The sequence below is a fragment of the Salminus brasiliensis genome, chromosome 19 (assembly GCF_030463535.1).
Source record: "Salminus brasiliensis chromosome 19, fSalBra1.hap2, whole genome shotgun sequence".
Classification (NCBI taxonomy): domain Eukaryota; kingdom Metazoa; phylum Chordata; class Actinopteri; order Characiformes; family Bryconidae; genus Salminus; species Salminus brasiliensis.
In genome coordinates, this window is record NC_132896.1 from 20,375,608 (window position 1) to 20,399,410 (window position 23,803).

Here is a 23,803-nt window from a genome sequence, read left to right on the forward strand (position 1 = left end):
ACTGGATCCGATCAGAGTCAAAATGAACCAAAAAAAGCATTAAGGTTATCAGACCACATCAGAATTGAAAATGGAATTGGGATTGGCATTGGGATTGGAACATCCAAATTTAAAAAACACTACTTGCTGCTGCGGGCTGTGCCTTTTTTTGACTAACGTTGTGGTGTAAATTGTGTGCGGAACTGGTTCTGTCTTAATATAGCCAATTTCAGATCCATTAAAACATCCCTGGATCAAACCCAATCCAATCCACTGAGAAAAATACTTTTTGTCATACTTTTACAGACAAAATGCTCTTAGCTGGTAATTTAACATGTAAATGAAAAGAAATTCAAAACAAATATGTAATTACATAATTACATTTGAATAATGTCATGAAAGAAAAATGGTGACTTCTAAGGACTAATTTAAGAAGTATTATTTACAAAAAGAAGGTTCAATCTGAGGTGAAATGTGTTTTACTCCTCCAGTGATAAAATAATGGTGGATGCAAGGAGAAAGTGGTGGAGAAAAAAAGAGGGGTAAATGTTATTTCTGAGCAAGTTCTTGTGCTCCAAGGCAACTCCTGATGCAATAACAGTAGGGAGGTGCTATACCTCCCCCTTTTTCTCTCTATCTCACCCTGTCTCACTCTCCTTCTCGTTATCTCTATATCCCTCCCCTCCAGCCCCTACTTGTGCCCTAGGTTTGGAAATGTAACGCTCCCATTGGCTGCTGAGTTGATAGCGCTGCTGAGAATAACCACCAACCAGGGGTAGGGTGCCCCTTCACGCAGTTACCACAGCAACCCCTTGAATGCAATGCAGGCACCATGTGGAAACAGCAGTTTGAAGACAGGCACAGAACAAGAACACACAGTCAACCATGTAAAAATATAAAACATGTGATTGCACTGTGTCAACTGTGTAATGATATTTGAAGAGTGTGACAATAAAAATAGCAACTCTTGATTTGTGTCAACAGAGTTTGAATGTGGTGTGATGAGGTTCAATGTGTGATGCAAAATATTTTAGCAAGGACAATCTTCAAGTGATAAAGTACTGTAGTTGGAACGAGACAATCTGCTAACTAGGAACTTACTGGTAATTTATAATAAGAAACCCAGTTAAGGCCATTGCTGAGACAGTGAGGCGTCACCAAGCTGATTTTTGGAAGATGCAAGCGTAGACAGTCTTATTATACAACAGGTCTCTCTTCAGACAGCCTGGGAGACAGACGCAAACAAACACTACCGGAGTCCCAAGAGAACCACCACAACCCTGCAAACATCCAGCTTACTCTCACTGATACTCACTAAAGGTAAACCAGCAATTAGGTTGAAACTATAGTATTTTCTATATAATATGCAATTATATTCTGTGTTCCAAGCAGCTTGACCTGTCCCATTATCCAAATTAAGAGCAGCAGGCAAATGGTGAGACGTTGTATTGCAATCTGCCAAGAAAGCCATTATCATTATTCAGCATAAGCCAAAAAGCCAGGAGCCACTATAATACACTGTAGGGGACCTCTTTACTTTGTTCTAACAACATCTCATCCATCCAAAATGACAACTCTAATGCTTAATAATTTAAAATGGTATTCTTCTGTATTTTTTTGGATCGAGGCCTGTGCTCTGCTGACTGGCTGATTGCAGATCCTGCAGGTGTAAACTATGTCTGTACATAAAGCTGTCTATACGGTGCAGTGTACATTTTTAGGACATCCTTAGATCACAGTGTCAGGTTTCACACATCAGACTAAACCGTTTCAGGTCTCAGGGAAGACACGAGTAAAATCCCGCCTCGGCTCTGGCACAAGGGATGAAACAGGCCGTTTCAACCTGCCTCTAGTGAAATGGCTTTAGGGGAGAAGCTAAGTAAGCAGAAATTTGACTGTATAGTACATCCACAGCTATTACTGAACTATGCTCTTGAAACCTATATATGAATCGTTAATTCACACACTAGCAGTGTGCTTGTGCCCACATCCACTTCAGCACTAGAGACTATTTAAAAGACTCACCAGAAATATAAAATGCTGCTTTTATTAGTAGTAGCAGTCATAGTAGTCGTAGTGGTAGTAAAAAGGTAATAGTAATATTTACTGAGTAACGTATTTACTGACATAACTTGTTAAATCATAAACAGATTTGAAATAAAGGAAAACGGAGGGAAATACTCTCACCAATAAACTGTCTGTTTTCAAAAGCCAAACAGTGCAAGCAAATTTTAAGCTTTGAAGGTAGGCACATCTCTGATCTCAACAGGAAGACAGTACTAGTGGTAGTATCTCTGTAAGGATTTCAACAAATCGGTTCTGGACACACCATTAGTGATGTTTCAGGAGGCATCAGCATATGTACCTAAAGGGGCGTCATTAATAGTAACCCCTTTGTGTCCATATATATTTTTAGATGTTCTCTACTCTGAAGGGGACAAGGAAAAAAACACAGTAATCACAGTAATCTTAGTGGAAGCTTCATCACTGTCAAATAAAAGGGAAGGCAAAGATTACAAGAAATTAAGAAACTTAGTTAAACTTAGAATTCTATTATAATTAAAACAACGTATTATTCAGTACCAATAAGGCATACAATGCAAACAGGTTGAGTTATTCCTAAATTATAGAAAGGTGTGATAAAAGTATGGACTGGCCAAGGACTCGTTACCAATACAGGCATATATGGACCATTTCTATTTGTCTGCTCGTCTTGGAATATTCACACAGTTTAAAGTGTAAAATGTAAAAATGTAGATGTTGAAACTAAGTTTCTGCTCTGAGAGCAACAGTTAAAACATGTGGAGAAGAAGATCTTACCTTGGCAGGTGAAGCATTTGACGTGGAAGTGGATACTCTGCACTCGTACAACCTCCCCTTTACACACCTCCCTGCAGCGGAAGCAGTAGATTGGCCCAGAGCTTCGATCATTGCCATAGGAACTCTGCTGATAAGGTACTGCTGGGAACAAGAGAGATGACACACTAAGGAACATAAAGCTGTAATTAGGGGTAAGTAAGCTTAGAGACTGGATAATAAAAGGAACTATGGGTGTCTTTGTCATTTTATGGCATACACAGTGTGTGACACCTCAAGCCTGAGGCAAGAGCCTGCAGTGTAAAGCTCTCGCTTTCTGCCTCTCTCTCTCTCACACACACACTCTCTCCAGACTATATTGATGGTTGGGATTTCCGTACTAATCTCCATCCTATTAAAGATGCATCAGAGGCACTCAAACATTCTGCCAGCAAGTGAATCAATTACGGCGCAACCGCTGCAGAAAGTGTTTTTCCCCCTCTTTATTTTAAATGGGTTTATGTAACTGGGACATTATCTGAAAGAGCAAAGATGTGCAGTACAAACAATTATTCAGTGATTCTAAGTAGGATGCCATTGTTGGATGCAATAAAAATGTCACTAAAGTGCCACATGGGCAACGCAGACATATTATTTTACTGAATATGGTAAAAGTGACCTTGCCTACCTAAACTCTATGTTTCAGTTCAAAGTCCTAAACAGATTCCCAAACAGTTTTCCCACAGGTTTAAAAGGTGTGTTTTGGCCGCAACAGTAATTATCCTTGGCACTTCTGCAGACTTCAAGGAGCCTTATTCTTTGGTTTTGAGCTCCATTGTTATAGCTTCAATGCTGGCAACACGGCAGGACAACCGTACCCACTAAAAGGCTCATTGGAACAACATTCTCACAGCACCTTAAGAGAAAGGCTACATCCAGAAAAGAAAACAAGGCATCTGAGCTCAAAAACAGTGGCTGGAAATTTAATGTCTTAATGAAGCTTTTTTGTGGCTTGAATGAAAGAACCATTATTTCACCACTATTTCTTTATCACTTAATGCATGTAACAATGTCCAAAAGTTTCCAGACACCCATTCTAATCTGTAACTTCAGTTTCATTTTAAAGTGCAGTCATTGCTGCCACAGGTATATGAACTTCATAGCACTGCAATTTGAATGGGAGACTTGGGCCCGATGACACATGGGCTTACAATGTTGACTGGAGACATATAGAAAGCATATAGAAAAAACCTTTGGATTGTATTGGACTGCTGCATGTGATCCATAAAATCGTCATTAACACCTAAACTCAATAATGCTTCTGTGTCCTAATGCAATCAAATCTCCACAACAATGTTTCAACATCTGGTGTAAAACATTCCCACTCCCAACACACAAATATCAGATTTACATATTTTCTTCCTTATCATAGTCAATTAGCCAAACCTGTGTCACAACAGCGCTGATACAGAACTCTGAATAAAATAACGTTTTGGAAGAATCTACGTATTGCAGAGTTGTTGTTTTTTTTGATAATTGGGACGTTTAAAGTAGTTAAAAACAGTTCAATTGTTTCTCACCACATGAATCAGACTAATCAGACCTATCACTGATTATTATGCTCATAGCTCCTGCATGAAACTAAAGAAGCTAACTTTATACATCAAGCAATACACACACAGCGGACTGCGACAGGGTGGATCAGCATGCATGTGAACCGGGGCTTAACTGCCACATGTTAACCATTGCTGTGTGTAATACAGATTTACTACAGCTGTAGTCTTTTTCGATCTTGCTGTGTGTTCTGATAGCAAATATGTTGTCAGCCTGTCAGCTTTTAATTTTACCATATTTATTTTGGACATTTTGATATTCCAATTCCAACGTCTGAATATTCTTAATCATCAAAAGTTCATTGCTCTTTAAAAGGGTATAATTGTATTTTTTTATGCTAATTATATTTATATTTTGTTCATTATATGTTTATATATTTATTTATTTTATATATAAAATGGTCATGACAATATCATTTATCCCAATTATTCCTTGGGCAATATACACTATATTGCCAAAAGTATTCACTCACCCATCCAAATCATTGAATTCAGTTGTTCCAAACAATTCTGTGGCCACAGGTGTATAAAACCAATCACCTAAGCATGCAGACTGCTTCTACAAACATTTGTGAAATGTTGATCTCAGGAGCTTCAGCGTGGTATAATGGTGTAAAGCATGCCACCACTGGACTCGAAAGCAGTGAAGACATGTTCTCTGGAGTGACGAGTCACTTCTCTGTCTGGCAATCCGATGGACGAGTCTGGGTTTAGTGGTTGCCAGGAGAAGATTACTTGTCTGTTTACATTGTGATAAGTGTAAAGTTTGGTGGAGGGGGGATTATGGTGTGGGGTTGTTCTTCAGGAATTGGGTTCAGTCCCTTCCAGTTCCAGTGAAAGAAACGCCAAAGGATTTTGATCAATTTCATGCTCCCAACTTTGCAGGAACAGTTTGGGGATGGCCCCTTCCTGTTTCAACATGTCAGCACACCATTGCACAAAGCAAGGTTCATAAAGACATGAATGAGCGACTTTGGTATAAAAGAACTAAAAAATATTGATCATGGTAATTAAATAAGAACCATCTAAAAATAATTATCATGGTAGGCCTACAAGGTGTACCAAAGGGATAGGTGGGTAAAGGTTTGGTTTAAAACCCCCAGCCACAATGCTGTGCCTCATACACCCATATTAGCACCATAGGTAATATGGTGGCATCTTTCCAGAGGATAGAGGGGAGCTGGCAAATTGTTCAAAGCAACAAATGGCCTGCTGGAGGAAACTGTAAAACTACAAGTGCACCTACAGTATATGGTAGATGTAATTGATAAAATGACCAATACCTGTAGACACATTAAAGGTAAACATTTGGTAAATAATCTGGCAAACTGCTTATTGTGTGTTGGTATTATAAGTCCAAAACATTTACAATTGTCTTTGCAAGCTACTCTTTGACATGCCTAGAAAGTTGAAGGTTACAAACTCCCATGCAATCCTTACACTGGTCTAAACACTGACAAGCACGATTCAGTCCACAGGAGCCTCCTCCACAGCTGGTACTGAAAAAATGTGCTCAAAACATTGTCAGTCGATTAGAAAACACTGTGTCCCATTGACTTCTCATCCCTGCAAAGTCAAAGAACAATGACCCATTAATACGGTTATTCTCCCACAGAGGCTTGTGCGCACACTGGCAATATTGTCAGCATTTTCATTCTTCTGGCAAGGCTGATCCTGATCTGAACATCTGCCAAAACTGTTTTCTGAATTCTGTGTGTGGCCGGTGGCTGATGTGTGAGAGGCTTTACAACTCATTTACATACAAATAAAGTGTACATCACTATGCCTTTCTGACACTGCAAACACACAATGTACTGAGAATGAAAGGCTAGGTTTTAAACTGTATATTTCATGAAATGAATGCATTTTCCAGTAAGTGATTCTTTATAAGCACTCAGACACAAACAGAAAAACATTGGTGGCAGCTCAAAGAGAATAATTACATGCCTTCAGGAGACCCCAGGCCAGATTCATGAAATGCATCAGCAGCTTTACTGAGCCAATAAGAGAAAATACACATTTACTCACTCTTAAACGAGGATTATCGGTTTAATGTTGAAATGCGTGTAATGTGGAACTCTAACGCAATGTTCCCTCATTTGCATGTGCCGTTAGCCATTCATAACACAACAACGTCACTCAGTGAATTCCACCCAGACAAACCTAAATTTCTCAGTTAAGAAGTCGTTGTGGATTATCATTTCTGTAATGTTTTATAACAGGTTTGGTTACACAGGAAAGTCAAATCCAGCATGTGGTTACATAATCAACACATTTAAAACACTTTTTATCTGTTTGGATTGACCAACTGTTAAAACACCACAGGTGCGGTCTAGATTCGCCATAGACTAACCACATACCACCTCACAACAACCACATTTCACACCAGCACTTTCAATTCTTTAAATGCTGATGTATGAAGGGTTCACAGTTGACACAGACTAAACATATGTATACCTCTTAAACATCACTGCACACCTGCACTTCAGGAACTTGAAATTCGGAACTTAGAACTCGGAATTTAGAACTCGGAAATTAGAACTCGGAATTCGGAACTCAGAATTTAGAATTCGGAAGTCAGAATTTAGAATTCGGAAGTCAGAATTTAGAACTCGGAATTTAGAACTCGGAACTCGGAAATTTAGAACTCGGAATTCGGAACTTGAAATTCGGAACTTAGAACTCGGAATTTAGAACTCGGAATTTAGAACTCGGAATTCGGAATTTGGAACTCGGAATTTGGAACTCGGAATTCAGAACTCGGAATTTAGAACTCGGAATTCGGAATTCAGAATTCAGAACTCGAAATTTAGAACTCGGAACTCGGAATTTAGAACTCGGAATTTAGAACTTGGAATTCGGAATGTAGAACTCGGAATTCTGAACTTGAAATTCTGAACTTAGAACTCGGAATTTAGAACTCGGAATTCGGAACATGGAATTTAGAACTTGGAATTCAAAACTCGGAATTTAGAACTCGGAATTCGGAATTTAGAACTCGGAACTCAGAATTTGGAACTCGGAATTCAGAACTCAGTTCATTTTTTGCCTCAAACATATACACACAATTGGCAATAATTAGGTAAAGTATTGATTCATTAAGTAAACATAATTGTTTTGAAAATATTCCATTTTATTTTACTGACAAAATAGGTTATTTGAGGGTTACATATCTAACAATTACATTTTCAAGGTGTCTACTACAATCTTGTTTTTGGACATTTTTGCCCATTCCTCTTGGCATAACCTCGCAAGCTCCGTCAGGTTGGATGGGAAACGCTGGCCATCATCCATTTTCAGCCCCTTCCACAGATGTTCAATTGAATTCTGGTCTGGCCTCTGGCTGGGCCACTCAAGGGCATTCACAGACTTTTTCAGACACCACTCTTGGCTGTGTGCTTTGAGTCGCTGAAGGGTAAACCTTCACTCCTGTCTGAGGTCCAGAACGCTCTGGAGCAGGTTTCCTTCAAGGATCTTCGTGTCTTTAGCTGCATTCACCTGTCTGTCTATCAGGACCAGTAGCACTAGTCCTGCTGCTGAAAAACATCCCTGCATCATGATGCTTCACTGTAGGGATGGCATTAGTCATGTGAGAAGTGGTGCCTGGTTTCCTTCAGACATGGCATATTCAGACCAAACAATAAAACGTTGGCTTCATCAGACCAGAGAATCTTGTTTCTCATGGTTTGAGAGTTCTCCAGGTGCCTCTTGGCAAACTCAGGCTGTCAGGTGCTTTTTACAAAGGAGGTTTCCATCTGGTCACTCTACCATAAAGACGTGATTTGTGAAGTGCTGCCTGGATGGTTGATCTTCTGAAAGGTTCTTCCATCTCCACAAGTACGCTGGAACTCTGTCAGAGTGACCCTTGGATTTTTGCTCACCTCCCTGGACAGGGCCCATCTTCCATGAGTTTGCCCAGGATGCCAGGTCTAGGAAGATTCTTGGTGGTTCCAAACTTCTTCCATTTACGAATAATGGTGGCCACTGTGCTCTTTGGGACCAGTAAAGCTAGAGTAATGTTTTGTGCCCTTCCCCACATCTATGTCTTGACACAATTCTGTTTCCAAGGCCTGCAGATAATTCCTTTGACCCCAAGGCTTGGAGTTTGGTCTGAAATGCATTGTCAACTGTGTGACCTTATATAGGCAGGAGTTGGCAATCACCAATCATGTCCAATTGAATTTACCACTGGTGAACTCCAAATAAGTTGTAGAAACATCTCAAGCAATATCAGTGGAAACAAAATGCACCTCAGCTCACTTTTGGGTGTCATATCAAAGAGTATGCACACTTGTGATCATATGATACTTAACATGTAGAGTTTTAATAATTTAGCACAAACTTCTTAATCTATAAGTTTATATATTGTAGAATAAGTCTGTAATAAAACATAAAAACATAAGGTGAAAGGTCGAGAAGGTGAAAGGGTGGGAGGGGTGTGCAGACTTTCCGACTTAGCTGGATGACCCACCCTTTAAACCTAATCCTGGTCATTATCTTAACCATAACATTCTTGAGAATCAACTAGATAGTTTGTAAACAACCTGTATATTTGTAATTCACAGGACAATTCTGGCACACAAAGCCAATGAGCACTAAGCACTGGTCTTTAACATGTATTAGCCCATTAACCTAACTGGCCCAGTGAGTCTTATAGATCATCAGCCTGTGTGGAGTGTGATTGCGCAGGACGTGTGTATGTTTGTGTGCTGGGCCTCTGGCTGAGGAGTGTAATCCCTGATAACCCACAGCGCTGACACACTGCACAAGAGGAAACATTCACTCTCTGTTCCCCCATAGCTGCACTAGCACACTGTAGGAAGTACTGTCTGCATGCCTGTGAATGTATAAGAGAGCAAAAGAGAGGTATTCAGGATTAAGCACTTCTCAATCCCATGATGACACATTTCCACCAAATGCCCAAAAAAAACAACTTGTCATAAACTGACAAAAGCTACTGTACATTACTTAGATGAAGAACTCAGCAAGGAGAGAGATATTTGCATGTGATTTGAATAGGGAAATGGCCTATTCAAACCACCTGTAATAAATACAGATGAACCCAGAAACTGAGTTAAGCTTCACAGGGACACATTCAAAAGCACATTAAAAGACTACACCAGTAACAGACGTAACAAATTCCTTTTGATCCGCATCAAACCCCTCATTCTAATTCAGAATGTGCGTCAAAGCAGTGATAAAAGTGAGGACAAGCATTTTAGATCAGCCTTGGTTTGACTGTGGTAATGAAGAGCAATATTTAGCACAGAGCTAGTGACATCCGGCCTAAGGTGTAAGGTGATAACCACTGGGTCTAAGGGGCTGCGGCTATTTCTGCCCTGAGCTGAGAAGCCTCCAGAGGGATTACAGTCTCAGAGGATTGTATGAGAGTGGAGATGACAGGGCTTCTTCGTAGCCAGAGAGGAGAGGGTGAGGTGTAAACAAGAGTGGCCGGACAGAGCCCACCTTTGCGGATGGAAAAAAAAAAGGGAAACTTGTTCGGTTTCTTTATTTATTTAGTTATATATTTATTTTCAATTACCAGTAGACAGGATACATTAAATGTACACTAAAGCCCTATTCAGACAGGATTAGATTTACATGGGGTGGAGTATTGTAATTTTACTGCAGGATCTCTGTAAACTTGTGGACGATTATGACTAGAAATCTCAGCATAAATGACTGAAAAGGGAGTGGCTACACTATTTCACTCACAAACTCTGGTAATAATTACATTAGCCCACTTCCCTGTGTCCAAATAGATCTTAAGGGGGTATATAAGCCCTGTAGCTTCAATATCATTCTCACCCAGAAAATGTGAAAAAAGACAAGATTTGTTTTATCCAGCTCTTTCAAATAGAACCAGGGTTATCAATTCACCATTCTGGACACTGTGGATTCACTGTGCTGGACTCTGGGCTCCGCAAACCTCTAACATACGATTAACCCAGGTTTCTTTTCATTTAATTGGAACAGACAGCAAATTAAGGATTGTTCCATCTAGTACTGTAGAGGTAGGTCATACAGCCTATAGTGTGTTAACTAAACAGTGGAGAAACAGTGGAGGATACGTGGAGGATGGAGGATGGAGTGGAGGATACGTGTCAGTCTTTGTGTGTGTGTGTGTGTGGCTGTGAAAACACATTAAACATTCTAACATTTACACTATGTAAATGTTAGAATGTTTAATGTGTTTTCACAGCCACACACACACACACAAAGGCTGACACGTATCCTCATCTGGTCCACGATGATTTTATAAGTTGAAATTTGAAGAATTTTGAAATACGTATCAAATCCAATGGTGAGAACAGTGAGAAATAAAGCATAAAGAGATAAAATAAGAGTCAAAACATGGTGAGAGGCAGAGAGACGAAAGAGAGAAGGAGGAGTAGAGGCGGGAGGAGGGCAAACAAGACTACAGTACAGCTTAAGGTTTCCAGGTGGAACACAAGCTTGTGAAATGATCATATTTACCCTAATAGCACCTACCGTGTACTCCCCATGCAGCTGCGTGTACCGAACTCTGTCCCTCGTACCATAGCAATTATGTATGTATGTATGTATGTATGTATGTATGTATGTAAGTACAAACCCACGTATCTTTAGACCCCTAATCAAGACAATGCTATATTGTACTGACTCAACTGGGTTCCGCCTTAGTGAATTGTTACTTTATTTTATTCCTTGTTATTGCAAAGCAGCATAAAGTTGTCTCTTATCTATGTTCACTCTGCTGCCTGTACCTGGGGTGAATCCATCCAGAGGTGATTTATGGCTATTCTTACATCAGAGGCAGTGTTGCTGTGGTGACAGGAGTCAAACTGACCCTGCTGCCTCAATGGTCGCTCGAACCAGCCAAACCCAAGGTCAGATCAAATGAGTTGTGACCTGTTAGCCCTCAAGGACTCTGACCAGCCTTCGGTCCACACTCAGGTTTATTAATGGTTTGGTATTTCAGCTGATGAGGTCAAGACAAGTGTTTGATAGGGTGACTGATGGCAAAGCTATTCACTGATATTGCTCCTTACACTTCAGTCCCAATAAACCATGTTTGAGAATGTTGTACAAGACCACAGCAAGCTTTTGCCAGCTCCACAGGAGGCTCTTTGTCCATAGCCTATGAATCCCAATGACTCTTTGAATACCACTGTCATAAAGACCCTTCTGAGTCATGATCCCGTGGGTGCCATATGGAGTGTGTATTATGGAACTAGGATTAGACAAGTGCTCCAGTGCTACTCTACCTTTACACTGTAAGCAAGAATCAGTCTGTATCTACAAAAGTGCTTATCCATTTCTATGGAATCCTCAGGGAAGAACAGCATTTTCCCAAAGAAAGCATAAGCATTGTTAAGCTTCAGTAATTCTTTTTATATGGGACAACAGAATCAAGCATTGTTCGCTGAGCTGGAAGACAATGTGGTTATAATAGACCAAACTGACCATTCTAAGATATGGATTCGCCTTCTCATATGAAAAGCACAACAAGACAATTAAAAGAATATTGTATATAGACAAAAATACACTTGCAAAATTGCAGTTTGCCATTTTTAATGGGGCAGAAGAACTCTCTGAACTGGTGGGGCTATTCTCTGGCAATAGAAGTTTGTGATAACACCTCCGGCCTGCCGAAGATTAAATTAACAGTAATGTGGTAGGGATGTAGTAGATTATAGTGACCACAGTCTGTTGTTCTAGCTAATTTCCTTTAGTTACATACTTTACAACAACAAGAACAGTCTTCGTAAGCCTTCAACAGGTGATACTGCCTCTGCCCACCCAATCTTGCCTGAAAGAAACAGCTCCAGCCGAGTCCCGTATATACAAGAGGAGGGGGTTTCTGGGGAAAATGGAAGTAATTTTTATAATGTGTGCCTTGGAGCCGCTCCTCTCCAGAGCAGGCACTACATCTTTAGAATGGATCTACAAAAGACGGCATGATGACAGGTGTTAGCGTTCCAGCATGCTTCTCCCCTCTCTCCTCTGTTCATAGCACTGCTAAATCACAGCGTTGGGCTGCAGGGAAGATGAATGGGCACTGGAGCTGGTCAGGACTGCTCTCCAGATGCCAATGTGTTTACAGTGCCATAGAAAGGCTGTGTCTCCACACTTAATCAAAGGCAACAACTAAGGCCCTTTTTAAATAAGACTAGTGGATTGCATGAAAATTGCACTGTATTGGTTTCAGCTGATGTGTTTAAAAGTGCAAAAGTAATTTTCGCATGTACAGCACTTTGCAGAAGTCTTGAGACAGGTATATTTAAAAAGCAATTTTGTGAGCTCAGACCATGCCTTCAGCATAAAATTGTAGAATGAGAAAAGAACGCATGACTGGAGGAGTGGAGATAACTCTGAGAACTTGGGCTGAAGTTCTGGGAGCAGACTAGTGCAAAACTTTGACAATGGGACACAGAAGTTGGAGGAGGAAATGTATAGCTCTAGCTATTGACTTTCTAATTGCTGCTATTATTATTATTATTATTACCATTAATAGCATCACTACTTTTATTATTCTTACCACCATTACTATGACTGTCAGTACACATATGCATAACAACAGACTTATGCGGTGGCACAGTGACTTTTGTGAGCGAGTTTTGACCAGAGGAAGATGGGTGCCCTCTTGTGAGTCTTGGCTCCTTCCAAGGTTTCTTCCTTCATCCTTGCTTTTACATAGACAGTTTTGCTTTTACATAGACATTTCCAAGGCTGTTCTTGTCAGCCAGCTATTATTGGTAGTTACCACATAATGCTTGGTTTGGCTAACCAGTGCTTCAAAATATCACATCAGGTGTGCTGCTGCTAGTAAATCTAAATAAATCTATATAGTGGTTGGGGGCAGTGAGAAGACGTCTATTTCAGTACTGCATTGTCTACACCTATTCCACTGCTTTACACCTTTACTGCACCGATAAACAGTTTACCACAGTAACCTTGGGGACCTTTTGCACAGTGATGTATAGCCACTATAAACTACCACTACAGTAAATAACTACAGGCTGTACTAGAATATCTAATGGGAATATTTCTCCTTAGATTAACAGACATATGATGGGCTGTGATGAAGTGGACATACTACTTAATGAAATTCAATAACAGGCCTCATTAATTGTGAAGGTCAAAACTGCAATTTCAATTAGTATAACCGTAAAGCCCAACAAAGTCCAAAAAGGGAGCTAATATGTAGTAGATTAGCTCATCAGTAACTCCAATCCCCAGAAGAACAACATGCCAAGCACTAAAGTGCTGCTCTTTTACAACCAAAAGGCTAACACCTATGACTAACATGCATGTGTGCCTGAAAAGCCTACACTCACAGTCCCGGCTGTCTCAAGCTTAGGTTTACCACTTGCCAAATGTGTCTTGACAAATTCAAAATGTCGAGTTTGCTTTCTATGACAATGTTTTAGGCTCACATTTCTTGCATGCCTCAAGTGCTGTCACTGTATCTGTCCTCTGCATTAATTTATTTTTATGGTGTCAAGGAAAAATGCAGTCACTTGTCAATCACTGGTGCCTGTAGGCAGGGATGCAATCCAGGCTGTTGTTCTCTATGGGAATGACATGTTAGCCCTGAGTAGCTTCTAAACACTTACTGAGAGTGTGTTTTTCTCTCTGTTCTCGATTTTTTAACATTAACATCGGTGGAATGAATTGTTTGGTGCCCATGTGAATTGAGAGGCTTGTACTAAATAATACAATACCAGAAATTGCACTGTTACACTCCTACATTTATTGATTCATTTTATACGTTTTTTGGGGGGTGGTGGAAAGAAAGAAAGTAAAAGAGAGAAAGAATTGCTCTGCTCAGCTGGTCTTGCAGTGGTGCAGAAAATAGGATAGTCGGTAGTAGATTTGGCAGTGACCCTAAGAAACGGAGAGAGCAGTAAATGAAGAAAGACAAAATGACCTGAATGTAATTGCACTGTGTTTCTGTCACCTCCAGGCTATCATGCTCAATGTAGTGTAAGGTATTGCGCCAGTGTGGACAGCAGCCCCGCTGAAATGCCATAAGTCTGCATGGCTGGGCTGCAGGTAAGTTTGAGACCTGGTGTCATCTGCATAATTGGGTAATGACTGCTTGCTGCGATGGGCTAGGCAGGGGGTCTGGGTGTTTCTGAATGTCTGCAGCATAAGAGCCTTACTTCCTTTCCTTTACTTTCTAGAGTGCTTTGTGCAACTGTAGTAGACGCAGTAGCCAGTTCATTTCAAGCGGTCTGTTTGTATTTTCAGGTCCATTTTGGCTTGATTGGCTCCCTGTGAGGCCCTCATGTTGTTTTATTACTGCATTAACCAAGCAATATGTTCTCCAAGGTGGGGAGCAAAGCAATCCAATCTTCCGCTGGACCAGTCAGAGCTCTTCATTTGTTAAAACAGTTCCAGCTAGACTTGCATGCCCCTCTTGCCATCTGCTTGAAGCCGAGAACGCTGGGTTCTCCATATGGTTGACTGGTGACAGCTCTTGCTTCAGCTGAGTGGCGCACGCATGCCTTATAAAGTGAATATGGCAGGTTCCATCAGATCTAGTAGGCTTTAATCGGAGCGTGCACACGTTTGTGTAAATGTGACAGCCACGCACACGTGGGCAGGTCCGGGCCATGCCTTCATCAGCTGAGAATGGAATTCAGCAGCTTACCATAGGAATGTTGGCCATCTGATGTCAGAGCAGCCGGGCCTTTGCTACGGTGGCAGGGAGAAATCGGGGGAATGAATAGTATCATTCAGTAGAATTACACAAGGGAGGTCATTTCCTTATTGATTTTGCCCCAGACTTCACAACAAGAAAATGCTGAACGAATTTCCCAACAAAACACTGATTATCAGATGAAGTGAAAGTGCCCTTGCCTTTAGGCAAGCGGCATCAGCTGACTGAAGCACAGAAACCAATCTTTGGAGGGTAGGTCACTGAAGATTACTTGATTGTGCACGGTCTCTCGCTTGGTCTCTTGCCTTTTCAACGGCTCTCTCTTGACCTCTGTGTCTCTCACTGTCCTAAATCTGGATAATCATTGCTGGTAATCTTTACACACCGAAACATGATCACCTGGTATGCATCACGGTAGACCAAGCCGGACCAGGTGTGTTTGCAGTGCCAAACCCTAGAATTCACTTAGTGTCTTAGCTAGCAAAGCAAGTGCAATACAGTGACTTCAGCTAGCCAAGACATGTATCTAGCTGGGTGTGATGAAAATGCAAAGCTCTGACCAAAGGCGAAATCACCAGAATCCCAGATATAAGCTTGCTGACAGCAGGTTGACGGCTTGGTTAGGCTATAAAAGAACAGCAAATGTCATGCTATAGAAAGTTTCCCAGAACCTGTAAAGACACAGAAATGCTGACTTTAACAGCTGAAGGTATAAAAAAAAGTACAATACCAAGCCGTTGACGGGGAGAGAGAGTAGCCTTCATATTGGGGGAAGGGGAAGGTCAAAACAGTGAAAGGACTCTGGACATGTGCCTCTTCTGGTTAAAAGGCACTTTTTTACAGGTTACTGTACCTTATATCCTACAGCTTGGTCGTATTCTGTCCTTTAAAGTTGACAGCAACAACACCGCCTCGCCTCAGGTGAAAGGAAAGCGTTTACTCACCGCTCGCGCTCATGATGCTGAGAGAATTAGCCTACATCCGAGAGGATCCGGAGCCGGGGCTGCTTCAGCAGTGTAGTCCTCCTGGGTGGAAGTTGAGGGCAAAGAAGCACCTGATGTGCTGTGAGGTCTCAAATCAGTAGCAATGAAAATTGAAGCCGAAATCTCCCTTCAGCATTGTCTCCGAAAGCTGGCACTGCCAGAAGCCGTGGACTCGGGAGTGGAAACAGCGGGGTGTTCCCGCTCACTGAGGCGATTACCAGCACTGCACCTTGGGTGACAGTGTGTCAGCTGAAAGCAGGCAAAAAAAATAATAATAATAATAATAAGGGGCCGCAATTAACGTGCAATGTTGCCTAGTCACATTCCGTGCGTTAGGTGGATGTGTCTCCCTCAGGTGAGAGACTGCTGAGAGAGCTCGGTGTACTCCACACTGACAGAGCGGCTACCGGAGGAGTGACGTCACGCCGAGCGGAGCGGCAACCGAGAGAGCGCCGAGCTGCGAGTTTCCTCGGGTCAGCGGCAGGAGGAAAGCAGCCTAGTGCTGAGGGCTGGGTTTTTCACTCCCTCCCTCACGATATCGGGCACACAAAGATAAACAGGCATGTTGCGCCATCTGCTGAGCAAAGAGGGATACACAATACACAGTCTACCTAAAATCCAGAACGATTTAGCTACGGCTACGCAGTGACGTAATCCACAAAACGTCTTAATACAGTTGATCATTTTATTCATGTAAAATATAAATTATTTTTCATATGTATATCAAACTTGTGTAAAGGCTCTATTTGGAGTTGGAATGTTTTATTTATTAAACGTACATAAGGGCAAATACATATATAAATGTAGGCGGTCTTAAAGGTTTCCCTTTTACTTTTGAAGTTTTCCGTTTTTCTCGTGTTTATTTATTTTTATTTTTAGTTACACGTTTCGTTTTTATTTAGTGCAACACATACAAATTAGAGTATAGATTATAATGTTACAATTAATACAGATGAACATTATGTTGCAGTCTGATGTGTGAGTATGTTAGCGTACCAGTTTTTAAACCACAATGAATGCTGGTATTTACTGTTACCTTCGTATTCCTATAAAATCAGACCTCCATTAAATCACATATTAGACAAACTAGTCAGCATGCAAGGCTATTCTTCCGTTTGTCGCGATTGATTGGCAGGGAAAATTAAGGAATATGTTGAACCTCCCATGTCATTTACTTTCAAAACAGCAGAAGCCGCTGTTTCATTACTTTTCATTTCATGCTAAGGCCTGTTGTGAATGTAGAGTCAGCGGTGGTGTGAATGTAGAGTCAGTAGTGGTGTGAATGTAGAGTCAGCGGTGGTGTGAATGTAGAGTCAGCAGTAGTGTGAATGTAGAGTCAGTAGTAGTGTGAATGTAGAGTCAGTAGTGGTGTGAACGTAGAGTCTGCAGTGGTGTGAATGTAGTGTCAGTAGTGGTGTGAATGTAGTGTCAGTAGTGGTGTGAATGTAGTGTCAGTAGTGGTGTGAATGTAGAGTCAGTAGTTGTGTGAATGTAGTGTCAGTAGTGGTGTGAATGTAGTGTCAGTAGTGGTGTGAATGTAGAGTCAGTAGTTGTGTGAATGTAGTGTCAGTAGTGGTGTGAATGTAGAGTCAGTAGTGGTGTGAACGTAGAGTCTGCAGTGGTGTGAATGTAGTGTCAGTAGTGGTGTGAATGTAGTGTCAGTAGTGGTGTGAATCTAGAGTCAGTAGTGGTGTGAATGTAGAGTCAGTAGTGGTGTGAATGTAGTGTCAGTAGTGGTGTGAATGTAGAGTCAGTAGTAGTGTGAATGCAGAGTCAGTAGTGGTGTGAATGCAGAGACAGTATTGGTGTGAATTCAGAGTCAGTGGTGTGAATGTAAAGTCAGTAGTGGTGTGAATGTAGCGTCAGTAGTGGTGTGAATGTAGAGTCAGCGGTGGTGTGAATATAGTGTCAGTAGTGGTGTGAATGTAGAGTCAGTACTGGTGTGAATGTAGCGTCAGTAGTGGTGTGAATGCAGAGTCAGTAGTGATGTGAATGCAAAGACAGTATTGGTGTGAATTCAGATTCATTAGTGGTGTGAATGTAGAGTCAGTAGTGGTGTGAATGTAGTGTCAGTAGTGGTGTGAATGCAGAGTCAGTAGTGGTGTGAATGCAGAGACAGTATTGGTGTGAATTCAGAGTCATTAGTGGTGTGAATGTAGAGTCAGTAGTGGTGTGAATGTAGCGTCAGTAGTGGTGTGAATGCAGAGTCAGTAGTGAATGCAGAGTCAGTAGTGGTGTGAATGTAGCGTCAGTAGTGGTGTAAATGTAGAGTCAGCAGTAGTGTGAATGTAGAGTCAGTAGTAGTGTGAATGTAGAGTCAGTAGTGGTGTGAACGTAGAGTCAGCAGTAGTGTGAATGTAGAGTCAGTAGTAGTGTGAATGTAGAGTCAGTAGTGGTGTGAACGTAGAGTCTGCAGTGGTGTGAATGTAGTGTCAGTAGTGGTGTGAATCTAGAGTCAGTAGTGGTGTGAATCTAGAGTCAGTAGTGGTGTGAATGTAGTGTCAGTAGTGGTGTGAATGTGGCGTCAGTAGTGGTGTAAATATAGCGTCAGTAGTAGTGTGAATGTAGAGTCAGTAGTTGTGTGAATGCAGAGACAGTATTGGTGTGAATTCAGAGTCATTAGTGGTGTGAATGTAGAGTCAGTAGTGGTGTGAATGTAGTGTCAGTAGTGGTGTGAATGTAGAGTCAGTAGTGGTGTGAATGTAGAGTCAGTAGTAGTGTGAATGCAGAGTCAGTAGTTGTGTGAATGTAGTGTCAGTAGTGGTGTGAATGTAGAGTCAGTAGTGGTGTGAATGTAGAGTCAGTAGTGGTGTGAATGTAGTGTCATTAGTGGTGTGAATGTAAAGTCAGTAGTGGTGTGAATGTAGCATCAGTAGTGGTGTGAATGTAGAGTCAGCGGTAGTGTGAATGTAGCGTCAGTAGTGGTGTGAATGCAGAGTCAGTAGTGGTGTGAATGCAGAGACAGTATTGGTGTGAATTCAGACTCATTAGTGGTGTGAATGTAGAGTAAGTAGTGGTGTGAATGTAGCGTCAGTAGTGGTGTGAATGCAGAGTCAGTAGTGAATGTAGAGTCAGCAGTAGTGTGAATGTAGAGTCAGCAGTAGTGTGAATGTAGAGTCAGTAGTGGTGTGAACGTAGAGTCATCAGTAGTGTGAATGTAGAGTCAGTAGTAGTGTGAATGTAGAGTCAGTAGTGGTGTGAACGTAGAGTCAGTAGTGGTGTGAATATAGAGTCAGCGGTGGTGTGAATATAGTGTCAGTAGTGGTGTGAATGTAGAGTCAGTACTGGTGTGAATGTAGCGTCAGTAGTGGTGTGAATGCAGAGACAGTATTGGTGTGAATTCAGATTCATTAGTGGTGTGAATGTAGAGTCAGTAGTGGTGTGAATGTAGTGTCAGTAGTGGTGTGAATGCAGAGTCAGTAGTGGTGTGAATGCAGAGACAGTATTGGTGTGAATTCAGAGTCATTAGTGGTGTGAATGTAGAGTCAGTAGTGGTGTGAATGTAGCGTCAGTAGTGGTGTGAATGCAGAGTCAGTAGTGAATGCAGAGTCAGTAGTGGTGTGAATGTAGCGTCAGTAGTGGTGTAAATGTAGAGTCAGCAGTAGTGTGAATGTAGAGTCAGTAGTAGTGTGAATGTAGAGTCAGTAGTGGTGTGAACGTAGAGTCAGCAGTAGTGTGAATGTAGAGTCAGTAGTAGTGTGAATGTAGAGTCAGTAGTGGTGTGAACATAGAGTCTGCAGTGGTGTGAATGTAGTGTCAGTAGTGGTGTGAATGTAGTGTCAGTAGTGGTGTGAATCTAGAGTCAGTAGTGGTGTGAATGTAGTGTCAGTAGTGGTGTGAATGTGGCGTCAGTAGTGGTGTGAATGTGGCGTCAGTAGTGGTGTGAATGTAGAGTCAGTAGTGGTGTGAATGCAGAGACAGTATTGGTGTGAATTCAGAGTCATTAGTGGTGTGAATGTAGAGTCAGTAGTGGTGTGAATGTAGTGTCAGTAGTGGTGTGAATGTATAGTCAGTAGTAGTGTGAATGTAGAGTCAGTAGTAGTGTGAATGTAGTGTCAGTAGTGGTGTGAATGCAGAGTCAGTAGTGGTGTGAATGTAGAGTCAGTAGTGGTGTGAATGTAGAGTCAGTAGTGGTGTGAATGTAGTGTCAGTAGTGGTGTGAATGTAGAGTCAGTATTGGTGTGAATGCAGAGAGAGTATTGGTGTGAATTCAGAGTCATTAGTGGTGTGAATGTAAAGTCAGTAGTGGTGTGAATGTAGCATCAGTAGTGGTGTGAATGTAGAGTCAGCGGTAGTGTGAGTGTAGCGTCAGTAGTGTTGTGAATGCAGAGTCAGTAGTGGTGTGAATGCAGAGACAGTATTGGTGTGAATTCAGACTCATTAGTGGTGTGAATGTAGAGTCAGTAGTGGTGTGAATGTAGCGTCAGTAGTGGTGTGAATGCAGAGTCAGTAGTGAATGTAGAGTCAGCAGTAGTGTGAATGTAGAGTCAGTAGTAGTGTGAATGTAGAGTCAGTAGTGGTGTGAACGTAGAGTCATCAGTAGTGTGAATGTAGAGTCAGTAGTAGTGTGAATGTAGAGTCAGTAGTGGTGTGAACGTAGAGTCAGTAGTGGTGTGAATATAGAGTCAGCGGTGGTGTGAATATAGTGTCAGTAGTGGTGTGAATGTAGAGTCAGTATGGGTGTGAATGTAGCGTCAGTAGTGGTGTGAATGCAGAGTCAGTAGTGGTGTGAATGCAGAGACAGTATTGGTGTGAATTCAGATTCATTAGTGGTGTGAATGTAGAGTCAGTAGTGGTGTGAATGTAGTGTCAGTAGTGGTGTGAATGCAGAGTCAGTAGTGGTGTGAATGCAGAGACAGTATTGGTGTGAATTCAGAGTCATTAGTGGTGTGAATGTAGCGTCAGTAGTGGTGTGAATGCAGAGTCAGTAGTGAATGTAGAGTCAGTAGTGGTGTGAATGTAGAGTCAGTAGTGGTGTGAATGTAGAGTCAGTAGTGGTGTGAATGTAGTGTCAGTAGTGGTGTGAATGTAGAGTCAGTATTGGTGTGAATGCAGAGAGAGTATTGGTGTGAATTCAGAGTCATTAGTGGTGTGAATGTAAAGTCAGTAGTGGTGTGAATGTAGCATCAGTAGTGGTGTGAATGTAGAGTCAGCGGTAGTGTGAATGTAGCGTCAGTAGTGGTGTGAATGCAGAGTCAGTAGTGGTGTGAATGCAGAGACAGTATTGGTGTGAATTCAGACTCATTAGTGGTGTGAATGTAGAGTCAGTAGTGGTGTGAATGTAGCATCAGTAGTGGTGTGAATGCAGAGTCAGTAGTGAATGTAGAGTCAGCAGTAGTGTGAATGTAGAGTCAGTAGTAGTGTGAATATAGAGTCAGCGGTGGTGTGAATATAGTGTCAGTAGTGGTGTGAATGTAGAGTCAGTATGGGTGTGAATGTAGCGTCAGTAGTGGTGTGAATGCAGAGTCAGTAGTGGTGTGAATGCAGAGACAGTATTGGTGTGAATTCAGATTCATTAGTGGTGTGAATGTAGAGTCAGTAGTGGTGTGAATGTAGTGTCAGTAGTGGTGTGAATGCAGAGACAGTATTGGTGTGAATTCAGAGTCATTAGTGGTGTGAATGTAGCGTCAGTAGTGGTGTGAATGCAGAGTCAGTAGTGAATGCAGAGTCAGTAGTGGTGTGAATGTAGCGTCAGTAGTGGTGTAAATGTAGAGTCAGCAGTAGTGTGAATGTAGAGTCAGTAGTAGTGTGAATGTAGAGTCAGTAGTGGTGTGAACGTAGAGTCAGCAGTAGTGTGAATGTAGAGTCAGTAGTGGTGTGAATGTAGAGTCAGTATTGGTGTGAACGTAGAGTCTGCAGTGGTGTGAACGTAGTGTCAGTAGTGGTGTGAATGTAGTGTCAGTAGTGGTGTGAATCTAGAGTCAGTAGTGGTGTGAATGTAGTGTCAGTAGTGGTGTGAATGTGGCGTCAGTAGTGGTGTGAATGTAGAGTCAGTATTGGTGTGAATGCAGAGAGAGTATTGGTGTGAATTCAGAGTCATTAGTGGTGTGAATGTAAAGTCAGTAGTGGTGTGAATGTAGAGTCAGCGGTAGTGTGAATGTAGCGTCAGTAGTGGTGTGAATGCAGAGTCAGTCGTGGTGTGAATGCAGAGACAGTATTGGTGTGAATTCAGACTCATTAGTGGTGTGAATGTAGAGTCAGTAGTGGTGTGAATGTAGCGTCAGTAGTGGTGTGAATGCAGAGTCAGTAGTGAATGTAGAGTCAGCAGTAGTGTGAATGTAGAGTCAGTAGTAGTGTGAATGTAGAGTCAGTAGTGGTGTGAACGTAGAGTCATCAGTAGTGTGAATGTAGAGTCAGTAGTAGTGTGAATGTAGAGTCAGTAGTGGTGTGAACGTAGAGTCAGTAGTGGTGTGAATGTAGTGTCAGTATTGGTGTGAATTCAGAGTCATTAGTGGTGTGAATGTAGCGTCAGTAGTGGTGTGAATGCAGAGACAGTATTGGTGTGAATTCAGAGTCATTAGTGGTGTGAATGTAGCGTCAGTAGTGGTGTGAATGCAGAGTCAGTAGTAGTGTGAATGTAGAGTCAGTAGTGGTGTGAATGTAGCGTCAGTAGTGGTGTGAATGTAAAGTCAGCAGTAGTGTGAATGTAGAGTCAGTGGTGTGAATGTAGAGTCAGTAGTGGTGTGAACGTAGAGTCTGCAGTGGTGTGAACGTAGAGTCAGCAGTGGTGTGAATGCAGAGTCAGTAGTGGTGTGAATGTAGAGTCAGTAGTAGTGTGAATGTAGAGTCAGTGGTGCTGTGAACGTAGAGTCTGCAGTGGTGTGAATGTAGAGTCAGTAGTAGTGTGAATGTAGTCATTAGTGGTGTGAATGTAGAGTCAGTAGTAGTGTGAATGTAGAGTCAGGTGGTGTGAACATAGAGTCTGCAGTGGTGTGAATGTAGAGTCAGGTGGTGTGAACGTAGAGTCTGCAGTGGTGTGAATGTAGAGTCAGTAGTAGTGTGAATGTAGCGTCAGTAGTGGTATGAATGTAGAGTCAGCAGTAGTGTGAATGTAGAGTCAGTAGTGTGAATGTAGAGTCAGTAGTGGTGTGAACGTGGAGTCAGCAGTGGTGTGAATGTAGAGTCAGTAGTGGTGTGAACGTAGAGTCTGCAGTGGTGTGAACGTAGAGTCAGCAGTGTTGTGAATGCAGAGTCAGCAGTGGTGTGAATGCAGAGTCAGTAGTGGTGTGAATGTAGAGTCAGTAGTAGTGTGAATGTAGAGTCAGTGGTGCTGTGAACGTAGAGTCTGCAGTGGTGTGAATGTAGAGTCAGTAGTAGTGTGAATGTAGTCATTAGTGGTGTGAATGTAGAGTCAGTAGTAGTGTGAATGTAGAGTCAGGTGGTGTGAACATAGAGTCTGCAGTGGTGTGAATGTAGAGTCAGGTGGTGTGAACGTAGAGTCTGCAGTGGTGTGAATGTAGAGTCAGTAGTGGTGTGAATGTAGAGTCAGCGGTGGTGTGAACGTAGAGTCAGTAGTGGTGTGAATGTAGAGTCAGCGGTGGTGTGAATGTAGAGTCAGCGGTGGTGTGAATGTAGAGTCAGCAGTAGTGTGAATGTAGAGTCAGTAGTAGTGTGAATGTAGAGTCAGGTGGTGTGAACGTAGAGTCTGCAGTGGTGTGAATGTAGAGTCATTAGTGGTGTGAACGTAGAGTCAGCAGTAGTGTGAATGTAGAGTCAGCAGTAGTGTGAATGTAGAGTCAGTAGTAGTGTGAATGTAGAGTCTGCAGTGGTGTGAATGTAGAGTC

General features: G+C 41.9%; 1 protein-coding gene across 5 annotated transcripts in view; it reads right to left on the minus strand.

Moving 5' to 3' along the window:
• ablim3 (actin binding LIM protein family, member 3) overlaps positions 1-16,484 on the minus strand; it is a 92,699-nt gene extending 76,215 nt beyond the window's left edge. For 4 of the 5 annotated variants that reach the window (XM_072662894.1, XM_072662893.1, XM_072662892.1 and 1 more), the window contains exons 1-2: positions 15,981-16,484; positions 2,800-2,940 (exon numbers count right to left, since the gene is read on the minus strand). In XM_072662894.1, the coding sequence (XP_072518995.1) occupies positions 2,800-2,940; positions 15,981-15,993 (154 nt within the window). In that variant the 5' untranslated portion in view covers positions 15,994-16,484. The remainder of the gene's footprint in view (positions 1-2,799; positions 2,941-15,980) is intronic. The other variant, XM_072662890.1, reaches the window with a different exon arrangement.
• Positions 16,485-23,803: the final 7,319 nt, after the last annotated feature.